Source organism: Dromiciops gliroides, chromosome 3 (assembly GCF_019393635.1).
Source record: "Dromiciops gliroides isolate mDroGli1 chromosome 3, mDroGli1.pri, whole genome shotgun sequence".
NCBI classification, from domain to species: domain Eukaryota; kingdom Metazoa; phylum Chordata; class Mammalia; order Microbiotheria; family Microbiotheriidae; genus Dromiciops; species Dromiciops gliroides.
This window is the reverse complement of record NC_057863.1, coordinates 336,822,879-336,846,209: the sequence shown is the minus strand read 5'-3', so window position 1 is coordinate 336,846,209 and position 23,331 is coordinate 336,822,879. Positions and strand designations below refer to the sequence as shown.

At 41.4% G+C, this 23,331-nt stretch overlaps 1 protein-coding gene across 10 annotated transcripts in view; it reads right to left on the bottom strand.

Moving 5' to 3' along the window:
- The window catches only part of KALRN (kalirin RhoGEF kinase), a 991,119-nt gene that overhangs the window by 537,859 nt on the left and 429,929 nt on the right, over window positions 1–23,331 (bottom strand). For all 10 annotated transcript variants that reach the window (XM_043992602.1, XM_043992601.1, XM_043992603.1 and 7 more), the window contains 3 exons: window positions 21,965–22,156; window positions 13,973–14,104; window positions 4,443–4,673 (listed from right to left, as the gene is read on the bottom strand). In XM_043992602.1, the coding sequence (XP_043848537.1) occupies window positions 4,443–4,673; window positions 13,973–14,104; window positions 21,965–22,156 (555 nt within the window). The remainder of the gene's footprint in view (window positions 1–4,442; window positions 4,674–13,972; window positions 14,105–21,964; window positions 22,157–23,331) is intronic.

Genomic DNA, 23,331 nt, shown 5'->3' with positions numbered 1-23,331 from the left:
ACTTCTTTAAAATTGTCTAAGCCCCTCACCCAGTAATGTTGTTGTTGTTGTTGTTTGTTCTTTCTTCTCCAAGAGGACCATGACATCAGGAAGTGTTGTCATGACTTGCAGTGAATTGGATTTAAGTGAGGGAGGGCTGGGTAAAGTCACCAACCTCACTCTCTCCTCCAGAGCAATCTGGGTCTGGTGGTAAGATATACATCAGGATGACTGGAGATAGCCCTGGATGTTTGAGGCACTCTGGGTTAAGTGACTTAACCCAGGGTTACACAGCTAGTAAGTATCAAGTGTCTGAGATTTGAACTCATGTCTTCCTGACTCCAGGGCCAGCGCTCTCTCCACTGCACCACTTAGTTGCCCCTCCCCCAGTAATAACAATGATGGTGATGATATAATAGCAATATTTATACAGCACTTTAAGGTTCACAAAGTGCTTTACTTACGGTATCTCATTTGATCCCCAAAGAATGCTTGTGAGTCAGATGCAATTATTATCCCTAATATATAGATGAGGAAACTGAGGCACAGAGAGATTTAGTTATTTTCCCAGGGTCATACAGCTAGTAAGTATCTGAGGAAGGTCGGTCTTCCTTATTCCGAATCCAGTATTTTACACACTGGTGGGTTATTACTCCTCAACCATCTTCATGCCAGCCATTTTGGTGCTAGGACAAGAGACTGTGCCCTGGAACTCTTAACCCTTTCAGCCCCTGACCTCCCACCCTAAAGCCCCTGCTGTCCCGATTGTCAAATGCCTACTTCGGCCCCCTCTTTCAGTCCAGCCCAAGCCAAGCTTTGCTTTACTCCTTGGCCATCCACTGACCAACCACCTTTCCACCACATACCTCATGACCTTTGTCTTTGTAACTCAGCTGCTTATAATACAGCATGCAGTATACAGTAGGTGCTTAGTAAATGCTTTTTTCATTCATTTGAAAGGAATGGGAGAGAAGGGGAAAGGGAGGATGCAGAGGAGTCTGGGCTGTCCCCGGCCCGGAGAATTTGCTGGAACAATAACTCCTTCTTGTTTGTCCCCCACATGGTTTGCTTCTCACTGTGTCTAAATCACAGCCGCCTTTGCTCAATGATGATAAATTCATCTGGAGTGCTCCAGATGGTGAGAGCAGAGAAATGATTCATCAGCTTCTCCCTCTTCCCCAGAAGGTTCTCACAGGGGGCCGAGGGGAGGCTTCCCTCATGAAGCTTATGATTCCTCTCCAATCCTTCCCCAGTCAGGAGAGAGAGCAGCAAAGAAAGCTCTATGGAAACGGCACTTCAGAAAACACATCTGTTAATGGGACATACATTTGTATTATACTCCCCAAGCAAAGGGTGCCCTAGCCAGCAGGACAGATTTCCTGTTTTCCCTCCTGCTTTCTTCTTAGCCCTCCTTCCTCCAATCTGTCTGAAAAGGACACAAACATATCAAGCCCCAATTTCTCATCAAGGCCAAAAATTAGTTCACAAACTGACTGCTCTTTGCCAGCATCTTAGAGCCAACACTGTGGATCCAGACTTAGGCATTTATTTGCCATGTGAACCTGAGCACTTCATGTAGTTTCTCTAAGCCTTAGTTTTCCCATCTATAAAACAGGAATGTTATTAACACCTTTCTCACAGAGCTGTTGTGAGGATCGAATGAGAAGTATATAAATTTCTTTGTAAATCTTAAATGTTTTTTTATAAATGGAAGCTAGCATTAGTATTATTTTAAAAATCCATTTCAGATCTATAAGGATATACTGGTAAATGTTTAACAACCCTTCCAAAAGGATGCATGAAACACTTTGAGGTTTAATCTGCACTATTAACATTATTCTCCATCACTTTATTAAGTCTAGACAATCAAAAAAGCAATAAATCAAGCCCTGATTTTTGACATTAGTCAATTTTCCAGGTATGAATGCTCAAACTGAACATTTAATAATCAGCTCTTGTGAGCCAGTACAAACTGGCTCCAGAGTATCATTAATATAATCAGGTTTTTGTTATCTATAGCAGTATCAGAATGCCACAGCCGAATGCCAAGGCCGAATAGCACATAATGAATAATGACAGCTAATCTAAAAATCACTTCTGGTTTTGGAATATATGCTAAGCAAGGATCTAGGTTTAAGTTATAGGTCTCCAAGATGAGACTTATCGAGAGAACTCCACCATGGAATCCACTGCTTCCAAATGCCCTTGTTAAAAGTTCTAGAGCCCCCCCCCACCCCTTTCATAGGCTCCAAGCCTCCCTTATGATCATGTGAACGTATCTGACTTACTTTATAAGGGAGGGGTCCAACCCTTTGTCCCTACAATCTTTCAGAGAGTTCTCTATCTTTCAATGCTGTTATAAGGATAAAACAATAGAGAAGAGGTTCTTAAGCTGGTTTGTGTCACAGCCCCCTTTGAAAGACTGGTGAAGCCTATGGGCTCTTTCTAGGAATCATGTGTTTAAATGCATAACATAAAATACACAGGATTATAAAGGCAACCAATTATACTGAAATAAATTATCCAAGAAATGAAAAAATGTTAAGTTCACAGATTCTACATTAAAAATACCTTCAAAAGAAGAACAAAATGAGGCATCAGATTATGGAGAGAGCAATGTAGTATTCTGAAAAAGCAAGAAAGACTATACAAATTGTTATTTCCAGTCTGGGTTGCCAGTTCCAAATGTATGGAGTAAAACAGCGGAGACCCAGACTTGCACAAGGGAAAAAAAGACAAAAATCAAAAGAAAACTTCTCACTCCTGTTTTATTGGTACCCCTCAATTGTCCACACTCTCACATAAAACTAAGCTTTCTTTCCTATGCTCGAGTCCTTTTCTATAGGTCAGAGAACCAATAATCTCACTTCACTAGGGAAACCTGGAAATGAGGAGCATTTGAGTAGTGCCTTATCCCAGAGAAGAAAATCCATCATAATTGGAGCTAAAAAGGTGTTTAGAGACCATCTCAGCCCTCCCCATCACTGTGCGGGTGAAGAAACTGAGGCTGAGAAAAAGGGTCTCTCCCAAGGTGACCCAGAAGCTATCATACCCGTGATGGTACCTGAGGAGTGTGGGATTTTATGGGATCAGGCAAGAATCAGGTGCAAATTTACTATATAAATGGAGTAGATTTGAGTGCTGATGTGACCATGGTATTAGATTGAGAATTAAAAGAGGTCCGCCTAGCCCTTGCCCTTTATTGTACATATAAACGGAGTCTAAAAGAGCCCAAGTGATCAGTCACTTTATAATGTAGTGATAGAGCCCAGGTGAATTCTGGCTCCAAAGTCAATCCCTTTCCCACAATGCTGTGGAGCTGTACAATTGTGCCTTTTAAATGTGAGCACTCAAGAGAAACCTTGTAAGTTATTCAGCATGTTCCCCATGATCACACCAAGTTGATTCTGTTGGATCAGTCTTGGAGCTGCAAGGGCCCTTGAAAGTCATCTAATCCAACCATTAATGATGAAGACATCGAGGCTCAGCAAGTTTAATTAACTGACTTGCTCAAGGTCACATGGATTGTAACAGGAGAATTAGAACTCAGGTCCTATAACTCGAATCAGAAAGTCAGTGAACTTTCTACTGCACTGTATGTATAAACATGCTGAATGTCAAGAGGATGATTTAAAGGAAAGAACACTTAGCATGAGAAAATCAGGGCTGGAAATTCAGCTCTGATATTTCCTAATCAGGAATCTGCTAGTTGTTCTTCCTCGCATCTGTGAGCCTCTGTGTGCTGAAGAATGGGAGGTGCCTAAGCTCCCCAAGGGCAGGCAGGTACTATCTCATTGTGGTTGGTTAAATGCATAGATTAAAATACACAGGATTACAAAGGAAACCAATTATATTGGAATAAATTATCCAAAAACATATTTTTAAGTTCACAGATCCTAGGTTAAAAATCCCTTCAAAAGAAAAAGAACAAACTGAGGCATCATATTGTGAAGAGAGTGATGGACTTGGAGTCAAGAAGGGTTGGGTTCTAATTTGGTCCCAGACACTCAGTAGCTATACATATCCAGGGTACCCTGGCTGTCTGAGGAACTTTCCTTTGGCTTGTAAACTGTGGCAAAGTCATATCACTTTGGGGGGTCTCAGTTTACTCATCTGTAAAATGAGAGAGATTGAAATAAATGACCTATTAGTTTCTGAGGCAGGATTTGAACCCAAGACTTCAGATACCAATCCACTTTAAGACATCACTACCTAATTAATCACTTCCCCTTTCTTCCAAATGGAAGGGGGAAAGCACTCATAACAGACATTATAGTTGTGTCCATCACTCAAACACTGAATCATTCCACCAGGCACTGATTTCATTCCATAAGTTCACAAAGGAGCACCTCTCTTTCTCTTTGCATGCTGAATAAATTGAATGGATCAAAACAACTGAATGAAGAGCTTTGCAGAAGTGGGTGAGGTGTGTGTGTGGGGGAGACAAGGAGAAGAGCTGTTACCTGCTGCACGTCCTGCTGGAAGACGCAGAGCTGCAGCCGTTGGTGGAGGCGGACCTTCCGGTGCTGCCAGATGCTCTCGAGCCTTCGCTGGTGGTGCAACACCTCGTGCACGACATCCAGGACCTGGTGCACAGCTTTGGAGTAATTGGCAGTGGCCGTGAGGGACTCCGAGTTGCCAGGACTCAGGGGCCGCTGTAGGACATCCAGCAAGGCTTTGCCATCCTGGCTGACCTGTGGAGAGAAAGCAGAGCGGGCTCTAACCTCAGGCCGGGAAAGTGTCCCAAGGAAAAACCAGGCCAAGAGAATGACAGCGTGAGGATGCCAGCTAAGACGTGGGGTGGGGGCAGGGGAGCTAACGGTGGGTGAGCATGGGGGTGCGGGGGACGACTGGACTTCTGAGAGAAGATAATTGGTCTCCCTGCTTCAAGCATCTCTAAACTCCCATCCATCCCCAACATGACAAAATGATTTAAAGGGCAGGTCTGACTATCACTTCCCACTCAATAAATTCCAATGGCTCCCGATTATTATTAGGATCAGCTATAAGTTCCTTTGCTCAACTTTTAAAGTCCTTTATCATTTGGCCTCAAACTGTCTTTCCAATCTTATTGCACATCATTGCCCTTCCCTCATTCTATGGTCTCACACATGACACTCCCACCCCCCAGCCTTTGCACCGGCTGTACCTGTGTCTGGAATGTACTCCCCCTTCCCCTCTGTCTCTCAGAATCTCTTCTTTCCAAACAGTTCCCAAGAGACTGGCTATTGGAAGCACTTTCTGAGCTGCCCCTCCAGCTACCAGAGCCCTCCTAAATGTAAACCCTATTTATTATATGTTCTGTATATACTCAACCATATACATGTTTTCTCCCCTGTTACAATGCAAACTCCTTCATTTTGGTGTCCTGAGCACCTAGCAAGCACAGTGCTGGTGTCAAACAGCTGGTGGGTGCTTGACAAATACTTGTGGACTGATCAACCTCCTCATGGAGATGGGTCTCAGTGAGTGTTGATGGATTGGTTGATTCAGACAAAGTAGGACAGTCTGTTAAGGGAGGAGCCACCCCTTTTTGCTGGCCTACAAAAGGGACTCTTCACCCCAAACTAGGCCTATCTCTTTTATATCTTTTTCAGGAGACAGGCAACAAAGCTCAGAGCAGGCCAGAGGATAACACTAATGGCGGCCCTGGGGCACGGGCACATGAATGGTACCTAGGTTTTCATGCATGTTGCCAAAGAGGAGGGCTCTTTGACCTCAGATGTCTGGCCCTATACTTAGAGGGCTGGTGGCATAATCTCTTAGCCTAAGTAATAGCAGGTGTGGGAAGAGGACTTCATGGTCCCTGTGACGAGAGCTGCTAAACCTCAGTTTCCAGCAGTGTCTCCCCACTGCCAAATAAAATCCAAACTCCTTACCTTAGCATTGAAGACCTTTCAACTGATACTCCCTCCCCTTTTTCCATTCTTATCTTGCAAAAATATTCTCTGAGTATTATGTATTTCAACTCAACTGGGCTACTTTGAGTTCCTTGCACACACCTTGGGTTTTCCAGGTTCCATTTTTTAACTCACACTATTTCTTATGCCATGTTAATTTCCTCCTTGCACCTTCACACTTTAAAAATTTTATCCATTGTGCAAGACTTTTTGCTCAAATATTAAGTCTTCCACAAAGCCTTTGCTGATCTCCCCTCCTTCTTCCCTCTGATGTCACACAACATTGTAACTCTCATGCATTTATTAAGTCATGTCTTACACTAGAGATACTGAATAGGTATTTCATACTTATTAGAGTTTTGCATATTTATATATGCATTGTATCTCTTCTGCTATACTGTCAACTCCAAGGGGACAGAAATTTGTTCTTTGTATCTCCCCTAGCACCTAGCACAATACATTGAATGCACTCAATAAATGATTATACAATAGACGATCTGGAAATAGATTAAACAGCATCTTTCCAATTTCTCTAGAAATATTAAGAAATACAATTTCTCTGGTCTAAAAGTCCTTTTCAGATTCCCCCTTCACCCTTTCAAGGGTGGGTTAGATAAAGAACAAAAGTCCAAGAGTGGAGCCATGATGGAAGAGAAAAGGTAGGGACTCGTCTGAGCTCTCCCCAAATTCCCCTCAAATACTTTAAAAATAATGCCTCAAAATAAATTCTGGAGCAACCGAACCTACAAAAGGATAGGATGAAAACATTTTCCAGTCTAAGGCAACTTAGAAGTTTGGCAGGAAAGGTCTCTCCACCAAGGTGAGAGTGGAGCACCAAGCACGCCCCAGCAAACCAGGAGCAGGTCTTGGGAGAGACTGAATTGGCAGCAGCAGCGGTTGTTTCTGGAGCTCTCACCCACAGGCAGTACGGGGTTTGGATAACTGGTCAGAAGGAGATTATAGGAATACCTTTGCTGGCACTGTGTGCAGGACTCTGTTGCATTGCCCATACTCAATCCAGGTCACAGGCCTGGGTGGCAGTCCCAGGGCAAAGAGGAACACTAGCACACCAGAGCTTGTGGCTGCAGGGGAAACTTGTCACAGTTTCAGGGCAGAAAAGAGTGCTTATAGTTACTCATAAACCAGAGCACAGGCTAGGAGAATAGTAACCACACCTCTCCTTAGATCATACCACGTTGGAAGAACTGAAAGCTTACAGATCCCCAGAACTAGCTCTGTAAACAGCTGTACAAAAAAACACACAAACAAACAAAACTTAAAGCTTGGGAAGTGTACCCTCCATCCGGGAAGCAGAACCCACTTTAACATAGAGTTAAAAATCAAGAAGTAGGCTGGGAAAATGAAAAAAAAAACAACAACAACAGAAGAAATTCTGACTATAGTAACTTACTACAGAGATAAGGAAGATCACACACTAGAAGAAGATAACAAAGTCAAAGCTCCTACAACCAAAGCCTCCAAGAAAAATCTGAATTGGTCACAGGCTATAGGAAAGCTCAAAAAGGATTTTAAAAATCAAATAAGAGAGGTAGGGGAAAATTAGAAAGATAAATAAGAGTAAGGCAAGAAAATCATGAAAAAAAAGAGTAAACAGACTGGGAAAGGAGGCACAAAAAATACTAAAGAAAATAACACTTTAAAAAATAGAACAGGGGGGCAGCCAGATGGCGCAGTGGATAGAGCACCTGCCCTGGAGTCAGGAGTACCTGAGTTCAAATCCGGCCTCAGACACTTAACACTTACTGGTTGTGTGACCCTGGGCAAGTCACTTAACCCCAATTGCCTCACACAAAAAAAAATAGAATAGGCCAAATTGGTAAAAGAGGTACAAAAATCCAATGAGGAAAAGAATGCCTTGAAAAGCAGAATCAGTCAAATGGAAAAAGAGGTACAAAAATTCTCTGAAGAGAAGAACTCCTTAAAAAGTAGAATTGGTCAAATGGAAAAAAGGTACAAAAGCTCACTGAAGAAAATAATTGTGGGGCAGCTAGGTGGCACAGTGGATAAATCACTGACCCAGGATTCAGGAGGACCTGAGTTCAAATCCAGCCTCAGACACTTGACACTTACTAGTTGTGTGACCTTGGACAAGTCACTTAACCTTCATAGCCCAGCCAAAAAAAGAAAAAAGAAAGAAAGAAAAAGAAAAGAATTCCTTAAAAATTAGAATTGGGCAAGTGGAAGCTAATAACTTTAGGAGACATCAAGAAATAATAAGACAAAATGAAAAGAATGACAAGATAGAAGAAAATGTAAAACATCTCATTGGCAAAACAACTAACCTAAAAATGGATCTAGGAAAGATAATTTAAAAATTATTTGACTACCTGAAAGGCATGATAAAAAAGAAACCCTAGACATCACCTCTCAAAAAATTATCAAGGAAAATTGCCTTTATATTCTAGAAGCACAGGACAAAATAGAAATTGAAAGAATCCACTGACCACCTACTGAAAGAGATTAAAAAATGAAAACTACCAGATATATTATAGCCAAATTCCAGAGGTCCCACATCAAGGAGAAAACACTGGAAGCAACCAGAAAGAAACAATTTGAATATCATGGAGCTGCAGTTAGGCTCACACAATGTAGCAGTTTCTACATTAAAGGATCACAGATCTTAGAATATGACATTCCAGAAGGCAAAGGAACTGGGATTTACAACCAATAATCACCTAAACAGCAAAACTAAATATAATCCTTCAGGGGAAAAATGGACATTCAGTTAAATAGAAGATTTTCAAGCATTCCTGATGAAATGACCAGAGCTAGATAAAAATTTTGACTTTCAAATACAAAACTCAAGAGAAACATAAAAAGGCAAACAGTAAAGAGAAATCATAAGGGTTTCAATAAGGCTAAATGGTTTATATTCCCACAGAGGAAAATGATACTTGTAAATCCTAAAACTTTCTAATGACTAGGGTATTTAGAAGTATACACAGACAGAGGGTATGGGTATGAGTTGAATATGATGAATATGATTATCTAAAAATTTTAAATTAAGGGGTGAGAAAGAGGAATGTACTGGGAGAAGGGGACAGGGAGGAGTTGAATGGGATAGATTATCTCATATAAAAGAGATGTGAAAGAGCTTTTACAATGGAAAATAGGGGAATGGGGGGGGTGAGTGAACCTTACTCTCATTGGAATTGGCTCAAAAAGGGAATAACATACACACTCAGTTGGGTATAGAAACCTATCGTACTCTACAGGAAAGTAGGAAGGGAAGGGGATAAAAGAAGAGGGGGGATGGTGATAGAAGGGAAGGCAGATTGGGGTAGGTAAAAGACAAAAGCTAAACACCTTTGGGGATGGACAGGTTAAAAGGAGAGAGAGTATGATAAACAGGGAAATTAGGATGTCGGGAAAAGGAACAATCATAACTGTGAAAAAATGTATAGTAAATTTCCCTGATAGAGATATAATTTATCAAATACATAAAGAACTGAGTTAAATTTATAATAACAAGAGCCATTCCTCAATTGATAAATGATCAAAGGATATGAATAAGTAGTTTTTGGACAAAGCAATCAAAGCTATCTATAATCATATGAAAATGCTCTAAATTACTATTGATTGAATAAATGCAAATTGCAACAACTGAGCTACCATCCCAACTTATCAAAATGGCTAATATGACAGAAAAGGAAAATGACAAATGTTGGAGTAGATGTGGGAAAATCAAGACACTAATGAACTGTTGATGGAGTTGTATATTGATCCAATCATTCTATAGAGCAATTTAGAACTAAGCCCAAAGGGCTATATAAAACTAGGCATACCCTTTGACCAAGCAATAGTACTACTACATCTATATCCTAAAGAGATTAAAATTTCAAAAAGGAAAAAGAATTATATGTACACAACTATTTATAGCAGCTCTTTTAATGGTGGCAAAGAATTGGAAATTGAGGGAATGTCCATCAATTGGGGAATGGCTGAACAAGTTGTGGATTGTGGTGGAATACTATTATACTATAAGAAATGACAAGCAGGTTGCTCTCTGAAAAACCTGGAAAGACTTACATGGAATGATACAAGGTAAAATGAGCAGAACAAGGAGAACATTATACATAGTGACAACAATATTATATGATGATCAACTATGAATGACAGCTATTCAATGATCCAAGACAATTCCCAAGGACTTATGATGAAAAATGCTTTTCACCTCCAGAGAAAGAAATGATGGAATCTGAATGCAGATCAAAGCATACTTTTTCTTTATTTTTCTTGGAATTTTTTGTCTATGTTTCCTCTCGCAACATGACTGACAACTAGATGTGGTTTGCATGACTGCACATGTATAAGCTATATCAGGTTGCTTGCCTTCTCAATGAGGGGGTGGGGAAGGAGGGAAGGAAAGAATTTAGAACTCAAAATTTTTGAAAAATGAATGTTAAAAATGGTTTTTACATGTAAGTGGGGAAAATAAAATAGAAAAAAGAATAGAAGTCCTTTCTTAAGGAAATGGATAAAAGATGGAAACTAAATTTTGAACAAAGACTACCTCTTATATGTTTAAATCACTGCCATCCCTACCTTCAGAGGGATTGGACTATTGACTCATCTAAGGGTAATCTCCTCTTTCCCCCATTCCCTGGAGCAATGGGCAGATTGATAGCACTATGAACCATTCTTCTCCATCGAAAAAGGATACTGCTTGCAGGGAAGAGACCCACATAATCCTTGAGGGAGGTGGTCAAAAAAGGAATGCAAGAGAAACAATTAATATGGAATGACAGGGGCAGCTAGATGGCACAGTGGATAAGCACCAGCCCTGGATTCAGGAGTACCTGAGTTCAAATCCTGCCTCAGACACTTACTAGCTGTGTGACCCTGAGCAAGTCACGTAACCCCAATTGCCTCACCATAAATAAATAAATAAATGAAAATATGGAATGATAACTCTAGTAGTAAACTCTAGACTGATAACATATTGCCTTTGCTGACAATAAGTTGGCAGAAGATTCAAGATCCCAGATTTGGCTGCTATCACCTTCAGTTGACTATGGGAAAGAGTCAAGCTGATGGAGTTCTGAGGGAAAGTGGGTCAGAAACTCTGAGGGAGGCTTCTGGCAAAAACGGTCAAATCAAATACCTTCCCACAGCCAACCCTACCCCATATGGTTCAATGTCAGGGGAAGTGGGGAAAGGAGAATATTACAGAATGATCCAATGGGAACTCCCTCTAGCCAATGTTCTGGTGAACAAGCTACCTTTCTTCTGGTCAAATCCCAGGGGGCTCACCCCATCAAGTTCTGAGCAATTATGCTTCTCAATGATTTGATATCATACAGGGCAGTATGGCTTGGAATAGGGATGTTCTCATGATGCCCTCTACCTCACTGTCCACAGCTGGGTGAGGCAGCTGATGACTCTTCCCTCCATCACTTAAAGGTTTAGAAGGAGTAATGAGGCACAACACAGCTATGTTCCATGGGAAACAGGTGAGAGACAATCCAGAAAGAACTCAAGGACTCTGAGTCAGGAGACAATTCTTAACCCCAGTGGGGCCACTAACTAGGATAAGGCATTTCATTCTTCTAGGTCTCAATTTTCTCATCTGTAAAAGGAGGGATTGGATTAAATTGTCTCTAAGCTTTCTTCCTGAAAACAGTTATGATTCAAATGTGATTATTATACAGAAGAGCAAAGATCTAAAGTTGGAAAGGACTTCTGGCTTGCTAGTCTTACAGATGAGGAAATGAGGCTGTAGGAATGATTCTACCAGGGTCACTTTGGTAGTAGGATGTGAATTCAGGTCTTCTGATATCAGAGCTACTGCTCTTTCTACTGTGAATCGTGCTTCTACCCTTAATGTTTATATAGTTAGAGGGCAGCTAGGGGGCACAGTGGATAAAGCACCGGCCCTAGATTTAGGAGGACCTGAGTTCAGATTTGGCTTCACACATTTGATACTTACTAGCTGTACGACCCTGGGCAAGTCACTTAACCCCCATTGCCCCCTCAAAAAAATGTTTATATAGCTAAAGAAAACTTAATATCATTTGTTCATATGGACTATTTGTGCCTGACCAGTGCCAGACCAGCTCATATTGGTCTGATCAGACACAGTCAGACACACTGTACCTTGACCCCAACAAAGTGATGTCATTTTTGTCCTCTTCAAATACAAAGGACAACAACCAACCAATCTCATCTATATCAGTTATTTTCTTTTAAATAGGAGCAATCTGGAGGATCCAATCACCCACAAGGTAGCACATGCTCTTGCCTTCTAGAGTGACCATAAAATCCACTTGGGCCAATTCTTTGGGTCAGGCAAAGAAGCAAAGTTGTTAGAGACATGTCTGAAGAGTCAATTAAGGGGAAGAGGGGAAAGCCATGCCAACTGTCAGGGACAATACATCTTTGGAGAAACATGCTTACTGGTAAGGAATTGGGTTTTCTCCAAAAAAGGAATTGAGACATCCCTGTCCATTGACACAATAGGTGACCAAGTAGTCAGACCACCAGGAGATGGGGATAGAGGTCAGGTTGCAAATAGTGGCTGGACTGCAAAATTAAATTGAGATTCCAGTAGGAAGCAGAGTCAAAATCAATACAATTTCTCTATCAAGGATGGGATAGAAGAAAGGTGATGAGTTGGAGGCACTCGGGGATATGTTCCTGAGAGTCATTAAGCTATGGCTGTCCTGTCTCTGAGCAGCTAATGACTATAGAAGGCAGAGGAAGTCCAATATCTTCGTAGAACATGCTAGCCAGTTAGGAAGGACAGATCATTGACTTTATGTTAAAGGGAGTAGGGAACAATGGATATAGTCAAGACTTCAGTCATCCTCCATAAGAACATAAGACCTTTCTTATCTGTGTATCAATCAATCAGAACTTATTAAGTGCTTGCTATGTGCCCGTATTTGTGCTAGCTGCTAGGGATACAAATGTAAAAACGAGATACTTCTCATCCTTATGGACCTTAGCAAAAGGCAGGGGGTGACCTACCTTAGATGGAAGGTTTGTTGGGAAAGGATGGGAGAGGATGCCTTAGTTCTTTATAAAAGTCACACAATGTGAAAAAACAGGGCCAATCCTAGAACGTTTAGTCTTATAGGACTCTAGGGAAGGAAAAGTCGTATACTGGGGCACTCTTATGCACTGTAATGTGCCTTTTCTCTCCTTACACTCCCCAAACCATCCAAATTGGCTTTCTCTCTGTCACAGACAACACTTAATCTCCCTTCTCAATTCCTTTGCACTGGCTGTCCCTCATGTCCAGAATGCCCTCTCTCCTCATCTCTGTCTCACAGAATTCCCCTTTTCTTTCGAGATGCAGTTCAAGCACCATCTCCTTTGATCTCTCCTGATCCCCACAACTGTTAGTAACATCTTTCCCAAACTACCCTGTATCAAACTACTTTGTATTCATTATCTCTACTTTTATTCTGTATAATCTTATATATGTACTTGTCTCCCCAGGTAGAACATGAGTTCCTTCTATCATTCACTGCCTCATTCACTGCCTTCATATTCCCAGACAGTGCCTAGAATGTAGTAAATGTTTAGGAATTGCTAGATTGATGTAAAAATTCCCTTCAAATGGGAGAAAATAAGGGTGAGAAGCTGATGTGATTCTCTTAGGGCAGAGAATAGAAGGCAAAAACAGCACTGAGAATTAACTTTGAAGATACCCTGGGCCAGCGTCACCAAGCCTTGACATTCAAGAGCTAAGAAGTTGACTGAATGGTTTAATCTCCCTGTGATTTAGATTACCAGTAATTTTTATTCCAGTAGCAAAGTCTCCATTTCTATGCCAGGAGAATAATAGCCCTTTGAGGAAATAGAAAAGCTAACCTGTGCAGAAAGACCTCTGGGACTGCATATTGACTTAGAAAACCACATACTAACGTTATCTATGTTCTATTGTGTTTTTTATTTATTTTGTTAAATAATTCCCAGTTACATTTTAATCTGGTTCTGGTCATAATAAGGGATTCTGTACCATCCCCACCACACTCACTTCACAGTGGCTGGTCTTACTTCCCAAGCCCCTACATTATTTCTCACCGTTACCCCCATATCCCACCCCAGGCAAATGCAGTTCTTACCTCGGTGTAGGCCTGTGTCACCTGCTCATACAAAGACTGGTGGTGATGGATGGCCAGTTCTAAGTCCTGTGTTTCAGATGGGAGGCCACCTTCACTGCACATCTTGCACCAGGCATCCACTCCTGACAGGAACTGAAATTAGACAAGGTATTAAGTTAGGGAGAAGGGAGGCATTTTGGTATAGTAAAGAGAGTGGCAAAACTTGAAGTCAAGAAAGCTCAAGTCAAAGCTTTGCCAATTCCTAGATGTGTAACTTGACCAAGCCATTTTTCCCTAGGCCCCAATTTCTTCATCTACAAAATGCAGGTGTGTTCTAAGATGTGTTCTAAGGCAGGTATGTTCTAGATGTATTCTTAGGCCCCTTCTAACTCCAAATCCTATGATCCTCTCAGGCACCCCAGAGACAAAGAGAGTGACCTTGAGAGATTCTGACAAGGGGCAAAACTTAGTTCCAACAGCAACTCATAACCAATAAGTGTAAACCTTTCCTCAGTTAGATATAAACTCCTTAAGAGAGGAGATCATTTCCTTCTTTGGTTCTGAATCCCCAATGTCTAGCATGGGGACTGGCATGTAATAGGTATCAATAGATACTAGATGATTGATTGACACTTGAGAGGTATTCTGAGACAGCTCCTGGATTATGGAATCTCTGTCTAAGCTCCAGACACTGAAAATTTTCTTAGCTGTCATTCTATATTAGTATTAAAAGCTTTGGGAGGGGGTGGTTTTATTGGAAGAAAATCCTGGATATACAGGCTAATTGGGACAGAATATTAGTGTGGCTTTTCTTTACGTCCAAGGAACTGTTCTGCTAATCTGTCCCAACTCTTACTTTCAAGTTTACTTCAAATTACTGAAAGCATTCAGTTTAATTACTCGCCTTTGTTGACATGTCACACTTCCTTTTCCTCTTACTTGGGCTACAGTAGGGCATTCCTTTGAAACGTACTGAAAGAAGTCCCTTCTCAGGGAAGATTTCAAAGAGGACAACTCTGTTGGTGCTTTGCATCGGTCTGAGGGAGAGAGGTCTATTCCCAGCATGGACTGAATTACAGGCAAGACTAAAACTGAATGGAGAAATTGGACAGTTTCCCAGCTCCTCCGGGCAGCCTTTCACAATGTGCTTTCATTATATAGTTTCAAGTGTTCTGAAGAGTAAATGTATCATTTTCAAAAGTCTGTACAGAAGCACATTCTAAAGCCAAAAAAAGAAATCATGTTTTATCATACATTATTCTGTATGTTCATATTTTTGATTCCCTCCATGAAGGCAAAAGATTGACAGCTGATGGATTGTACTCAAGTCATATGCACAGTCAAAGTTTGTCATGTTGATGCTACATCCTGTCTTACTGTCTATTTAAGTCAGGAGTTCTTAACCTGGAGTTAAACTTCTAGAAATATGTGGACTTAAATGGGGGAACAAAAATAACAGCTTTATCTTTGTTAACCTTTAGCCAAAATGTAGTATTTCCTTCAATTATTTGAAAAGAATTATTTTGAGAAAGGATCTGTAGACAGCCAAAGGGATCCATAGCACAAAAATGGTTAAGGGGGCAGCTAGGTGGTGTAGTGGATAGAGCACCTGCCCTGAATTCAGGAGGATCTGAGTTCAAATCTGGTCTCAGACACTTAACAATTACTAGTTGTGTGACCCTGGGCAAGTCAACCCCAATTGCCTCACCAAAAAAAAAAAAAATTGGTTAAGAACCTCAGGTTTAGCTTATCTATGATGTTGGGTTTCAGTTCAAGACCTCTAGTCTATGGCCACACCACCTGAACACATGAAATCTCATGTACTCTCCAAAGCTAAGTGGGGTCGGGCCTGCTTAGTACTTGGATGGGAGCCTGCCTGGGAATACTGGGTGCTTTAGACTTTAAAAAAATAAAGAAAATAAAAGGAGTTCTAAGGCACAGAAAGAAGCTGTTCACTTACTTTATGAAACACTAGGAACAGATGGGAACTGCTTAAGGGGCTCTCCAATAAAGTTGATTAACCTGCTGGAAAAATGCAGTTCCCACCAGCAAAGATTATGACCAAGAAATAATTGTAAAAATGCCCTGTGATGGCTAATTTGCTTCACTTGTGAGATCTCCTATTGTCCGCGTGTGTGGTAAGAACATATATGGTAGAGGATGACAGAGGCAAGCTATTTCCTTCCTTATACCCCTACTAAGAGAGCCAATGGATTTCTCATTTCCACTGTTGAATTCTGAAGCCTTTGGGAGGATCAGAGGGTCCCTGGTCTTTGCCTTTGGGGTGTGGGAGATTTCTCTTCCCAATCCAAGGTACATACATTATAAAGCACTACTCATTTCCACATATACATATCTTCTATTCAATCTAACTCCAAAAAGCATTTACTAGGCAACAATTGTGAATAAGGCACTGGGCTAGGTACTGGGGAGACTAGGACAAAATGAGGAACAATTGTTACCTTTAAGGAGCTTGTATTTTACTGGGTATATAAGTAACATGATTATCAAGTTAAAAGACTGAGTCTGTGAGTCACACCTGATAATGTATGACTGTACTAACTTCTTAGGAGACATGAGAATTGAGTACTGAACCTCAAGTCAGGAAGGCCTGAGTTCAAATCTTGCCTCAAAAACTAGCAGATTTGCTAGCAGTGTGACCCTGGGCAAGTCACTTATCCTCTGCCTGCCTCAGTTTCCTGATCTATAAAAAGGAAATAATAATAGCATCTACCTCTCAGAGCCGTTGTGAGGATCAAATGAGAAAATATTTACAAAGTGCTTTGCAAACTTTAAAGTGCTTATATACATGCTACCTATTATACTAAATATGGTATATTATATATTATATATATGTAATAATTTATTTATGAATATATAGATATTCAGTTCTATATGGAAATATTTGGTCTAGGTAGATTTCATAAGTATGGAGAATTTTTGGTATGGAAGCTCCCTTAACCAATGCATACTAGCAACCCTTCTGTACCTTCTAGGCTTAGGGAGCTGCCTAGCGAGCTAAGAGGTTATGCTAAAATGGTCCCACAGGTAGTATGAGCCAAGACTTGGACCCAGGTTTTTCTGGCTCCTAGACTGGTATGTAAATTTGTGTGTGTGTGTGTGTGTGTGTGTGTGTGTGTGTGTGTGTGTGTGTGTGTGTGTGTGTGTGTGTGTAGAGAAAGAGAGAAAGAGGGAAAGAGAGGGAGGGAGGGAGGGAGAGAGAGAGATGTACATGTGGCTTTGTTCTATAGTTATTATTTTTTGATTTAGGGAGATTCCGTCTGATAATGCAAAGAGGGAGTCTGCAATTTTATAATCTTAAAAGATGGACAACTAGGTGGTGCAGTGCACAGAGTGCCTAGCCTGAAGTCAGGAAGACTCATGGTCTCAGACACTTCCTACCTGTATGACTCAGGGCAAGTCACTTAACCCTGTTTGCCTCAGTTTCCTCATCTGTAACATGAGCTGGAGAAGGAAATGGCAAACCACTCCAGTATCTCTGCCAAGAAAACCCAAAATGGAGCCATGAAGAATCAGACATGACTGAAACCACCAAGCAAGAACAGTCTTATAGGACTGCCTAAACATGCAGACATAAGTGACTTGCCTGTGGTCAAAGGGATGGTATGTATAAGAGGCAGGTCTTAAATCCTGACTATGAGACCAGTTCACTATATACTATGCCATGTTGCTTCATAGATAGATAGATAGATAGACAGACAGATGGATGATAGATAGAAGGATGAATGGAAGGATAGATGGATAGATAGATGATAGATGATAGAAGGATGGATTAATGGATGGCTGTAATTGATAGATGATAGATGGATAAATGGATGGATGAATGGATAGATAGATGATAGATGGATGATTGATGGATGGATGAAAGGATAGATTGATGGATAAATGGATGGACGGATGTATATCTAGATGACAGACAGAGAGACAGACAGACATATTCATGTCCTTTCCATTTGCCGTATGACTATAAAGCAATGAAATCATCATAGATGTCTTTGGCAAATGATCTTGATACCTTATAGCTGCATCTCACTTACAAATGTGTAGCATATGTAGGGGTGATTATAATGCTTTTTCGTATGTATATATTGGGTCAGGAAGGCAAGTATCAAGCATTCCAAGGATCCAGAAGTCCCATAAAGAACTCCAAGAATATATTGAGATTCCTATAGGCTTCAAAATTCAACAGTAGAAACAAAAAATCCATTGGTTCTCATAATGAAGGCAGAGGAAAGTCAAGGAACACTTTAGGAAGGATTGCAACCTTCTTGCTCATCTGTGTGGGAGTGGGGTGGCAGTTGGGGTGTATACCAGGGTTGAGAACTAGAATTCCTCAGTGCCCCAGATTAAAATATAATTTGGAAATGTTTAACAAAATAAATGAAATTACAATTCAATGTATATAATATTTATTTGTGGTTTTCTATGTTAATATGTGGCCCTGAAGGATCCATTTCTATTTTAGTTCAATACCACTGGACACCATGTATCTATATAGTGAATTAGGGGAACAGGAATAGGGACCGGATCTGTGATTTCACTGGTATAGCAAGAAGATTCTCTCTAGCAATGTAGGTTGGCACTTGGTCTGTGATTTAAAGTTTTAGAGAATTTCCTAAAGTTTTGACTTGTTCAAGTCAGTATGTGTCAGAGAGGGGGAAAGGAAGGGAATAAGCATTCATGTAGCATCTACTCTGTGCAGGCACTATACTAAGCACTTTATAAATATCATCTCATTTGATCCTTGCAACAACCCTACGAGATAGATACTGTTATTATCCCTAATTTATAGAGTTGAGGAAACTGAGGAAATAGAAGTGAAGTGACTTGCCCAAGGTCACATAGCTAGTAAGTGCCTGAGGCTGGATTTGAATTCAGGTCTTCTTTGACTCCAGGCCCAGAGCTCTGGCCACTGCATCACCAGCTGCCTCTGGCTTTGAATCCAGCTCTCCATTAACTATGCAGTGCTCTTGGTCATATGACATGTAATGTACAATTTGACAGAGGTATCAAATGAACAAAAATTAACAACCATGCAAGGGCATGGATCTCCACATACAACTGACGAGTCCAGTGAAATCTTTCTGGTAAACTGGGCAAAAAAAAAGATACCATTTAAAAACATAAGCAGGCTTCCAACCAATGGCTTGGAGTGCATCTATACGTGGTTCCTCTCTAGTGGGGGCACAGCTCCATTTAAATTAATCGCCTAAATACCTTTTTATCCCATTGCCTGGAATAGCTCCTGTGGGATAATAAAAAGCTACCTAAATAAATGTATTGAAAGGACAGTCAGGGATGGCTTTTTCAGATGAAGAGAAGCGTGGTTTATGGCTTTCGCTAACAGATTGGGGAGGGCTATGGTAATACCTGAAGAACTCACAGTAAAAAAAATAGATATCAAGAAAATTGCTTCTGATTCAAATCAGCTCAAGCCAGGAAACATCAAACAAAAAATAACTGCACCAGTTAAAGCCTAGCCTTGACTCTGCCTGTAAGCACTTAAGTTTTAGCCTCCGTGTTGGCACCTTTCATCCTTTAGCTTTCTTTCTTTCTTTCTTTCTTTCTTTCTTTCTTTCTTTCTTTCTTTCTTTCTTCCTTCCTTCCTTCCTTCCTTCCTTCCTTCCTTCCTTCCTTCCTTCCTTCCTTCCTTCCTTCCCTCCTTCCTTATTCTCTCCCCCTCCCTCCCTCTCCCTCTCCCTCTCCTTCTCCCTCTCCCTTTCCATTTTTTCCGCTTAAATCATATTAGGTCATATCTTAGCAATTCCGAAAAAAGGGCTGGATTTTACCCAGTAATCAATCTCATGTGTTCCGTGGCATCTTGGTGACTGTTACCCCACTGCAAACATGCTGTATAGTGAAAAATCCTGGAAGGGGTCTTGTGTTCATGCCTTAAGCCTAAAGGAGGCATGTGCCAGTGGAAGGGAAATCTGAAATTGCCTTCCCCTTTCCCGCTCTCCCCCACACCAAGTGATCTATGCAGAAAAATGGACAGTCAGAGACTGGCACAGAGTTAGCACTGGAAGGGATCTTAAAGATCCGTGAGGTCAACTCCCCCCTTATTTTAAAAATGAGGAAACTGAGGCCCAGAGAGGAGATATGATTTGTTCTATAGATACATTGCTAGTGATGATAAGTGGTATTTATACAGTATCTTCAATTCAGAGCTAAGAAGGAACCTTAGAAGTTACACAGTCCAATCCCTTCAATTTGCAGATAAGGAAACAAGATTGAAAAGGTGAAGTGATCTGTCCCTGCAAATCTCTACAGACTCCTGAAAACATGTCCAGTTCTCATTCTACTACCATGTTGCGTCTCATGAATGAGGATGCTCAGGGCAAGGAGCAGGGGTAGTGATTCTTTCAAGGGGAGAGCAGGAATATAGACTTGGATATGGAAGAAGCAATCTGGTCCAACTTCATTTTATATATGGGGAAACTGAGGCACAGAGAGTATAATCTTGCCCAAGATTATATAGATATTAAGTGACAGATGTGGGATTCAAACCCAGGCCCTTTGACTCCCAAACCACTGTTTTTTCTGCTGTTCCCTGCCATCCTTCTAGTTCTTCTGGATGATTTTTGAACCAAGAGCTGCAAAAGAGTGGAAGTGGGGTGGGATTGTAGTAGGGTACAACTCCCCTTGTTTCTAAACCTGAAACAGTCCTCCAACTGTTATCCAGTGATCCACTGGGTCATTTCCTGTGTCTACACAAATGCTATTTTGTAGGCTACTCAGGTGAAGATACACATGTGCTTCCTGCCTCTGTAGACTTCTGGTTCCTGGTGGTGCAGTGGATAGAACACTGTGGCTTGGAATCAGACAGAAAGACCCTTCTTACTGAGTTCAAATCCAGCCTCAGACACTTACAGACTGTGTAGCCCTGGATAAGTCACTTCACCCTGTTTGCCTCAGTTTCCTCATTTGTTAAATGGAAAACCATTCTAATATTTCTGTTAAGAAAACTCCAGAAGGGGTCATGGAGAATCAGACAACCAAAACAACTCAACGACAAAACTAAGACGGATACATGTGAAGAGGACCAGCAAACAAATACTCATAGGGCCCTGCTGTCACATCCTGATGAACTGTTACATAGTGTGGGAAGGATCCCTAATATATAATAACCCTTGGATGGCTTCCCTATGAACTGCAGACACATAGGTCTTGCTCCTCTCTCCTTACCACCCGGGTACACATTTTTGACGAAAATGTTGGGGAGGAGATAATGTGTTGGAGTGTAGGGTTGAATCCTGCCTCAGAAATTTAACTAGGTGAGTGACCCTGGGCCTCAGTTTCCTCACCTGTAAAATGGGGGGGTATTAGACTTGATGATCTGTGAGTTCACTTCCTGCTCTAAATCTATGACCCCATAATCCCATCCTGTGATCACCCAGTCTGACGCTTTCTTACAGTGGGGAAAATGACCAAACATTGAAATTTTGTTTCAAGTTATATTATTTTTTTTTTTGTGGGGCAGTGGGAGTTAAGTGACTTGCCCAGGGTCACACAGCTAGTATGTGTCAAGTGTCTGAGGCCAGATTTGAACTCAGGTACTCCTGAATCCAGGGCTGGTGCTTTATCCACTGCGCCCCCTAGCTGCCCCCTCAAGTTATATTATTAATAAAATAAATAAAAGGGACCATTTTGACTACTCCCTATTAGTAATAATCACTAGTACTCATTAAGCACAACTCTTTCTTCATAGCAACCCTGAAGTAGGTGGTAAAGAAAGCCCATCACACAGATGGGGAGGCTAAAATTCTGAGAAGTCCAGTAACTTCCTTAGGGCCACCCACTTACTAAGCATGGGACTGGGGATAAAACTCAGCTCTCTCGATAGACATTCAGGGCTCTTTTTTCTACCACTCCAAGTTTCCTTTCTTGTTCCATGTCAAATGGTCCTCAGTACAATTGTGTGACTCAATCCTGCCCTGCTACCTCCATCCCTCTCAGAAGCCCATTCCCCAAGTATATCCGGCTGTCTCTCACCTGCTCGGCTTTCTGGTGGAAAACGGCAGACATGGCCAGGATGGTGCTTCGCTCATCTAGGGCGGCTGCAAAGCTCTTCCATTCCTGGTCCAATTGGGTGGAGATCTGTTTGATTTGCTGGGAAGCATAATGACCTGCTTCCGACAGTCGGGAGGCCACAGACATGATGCGGTTGATGTTCACATAGGCGTTCTGAGAAGCAAAAGGAGAGTTCCTTAGTGGGTCAGTTAAAAGGCAATTAAGTCAGTTAACAAGCAATTAGTTGAACACTTTAGTTTGGGGAGTGCAGGGTGGAGATGCCCACAAGAAGACAAAGAGAGGGAGACCAGAGCAGCACACCAGCTTAGAATATAAATCAATTACAGAGGGCAAGAGAAGGGTGGGTCCCTCCGAAGTAAAATCCAAACAGGCAGCAGGCATATTGATACAATAGTCATCTGCTGGGCAGAAAAGCAGGTGTGTTCAGGGGTGTTGTTAATGTCAGTCTGCTAAGGGGGGGGGGGAGAATCATGGAATGTTATGATCTCTATGGATATTTAGCTTCACAGGCTAAATATATGAGGAGTGAGGGGTTAACGCAAAAAATTGTTCTGGCCTTATTCTCCTTCTTGCATAAGAGGTTTGAAAGCCCAGCCCCATCTTGATGAAGAAACCATAGCTCAGTCCTGGGTAGGAACCCTGAGAGGAGGGCAATCACCACTTTCTAGACACCTAAGATCATTCAACATTATCCAAACCGATCAGACTCCCAAACTGAGAAGGGTTTAGGAGGCAGTCATACAGGTAGATAGATTGCAGAGGGGAGAGAACACCACCAGGACTGGAGTCAGGAAGATTCATCTTTCTGAGTTCAAATCCAACCTCAGATGTGTACTACCTGTGTTCCCTTAGGCAAGTCATTTAAATCTGTTTTCGGGGCAGCTAGGTGGTGCAGTGGATAGAGCACTGGCCCTGGAGTCAGGAGGACCTGAGTTCAAATGTGGCCTCAGACACTTAACACTTACTAGCTGTGTGACCCTGTGCAAGTCACTTGACCCCAATTGCCTCACTAAAAAAAAAAAAAAAAGAAAAAGAAAAAAACTGTTTGCCTCGGTTTCCTCATCTGTAAAATGAGGTGGAGAAGGAAATTTCAAACCACTACAGTATCTTTGCCAAGAAAACCCCAAATGGTGTCATGAAAAATAGCACACAACTGAAAGACAACTAAACCACAAAAAGATAATCATATGATCATAGATCCAGAGCTTGAAGGAACATCAAAAACCATTAGTCCAATCACCCCATTTTACAGGTAAGGAAACTGAGGCTTAAGGATGCTACAGTGACTTCACCAAAGTCATACAGGCACTAAGCAATGGGGTATGAGG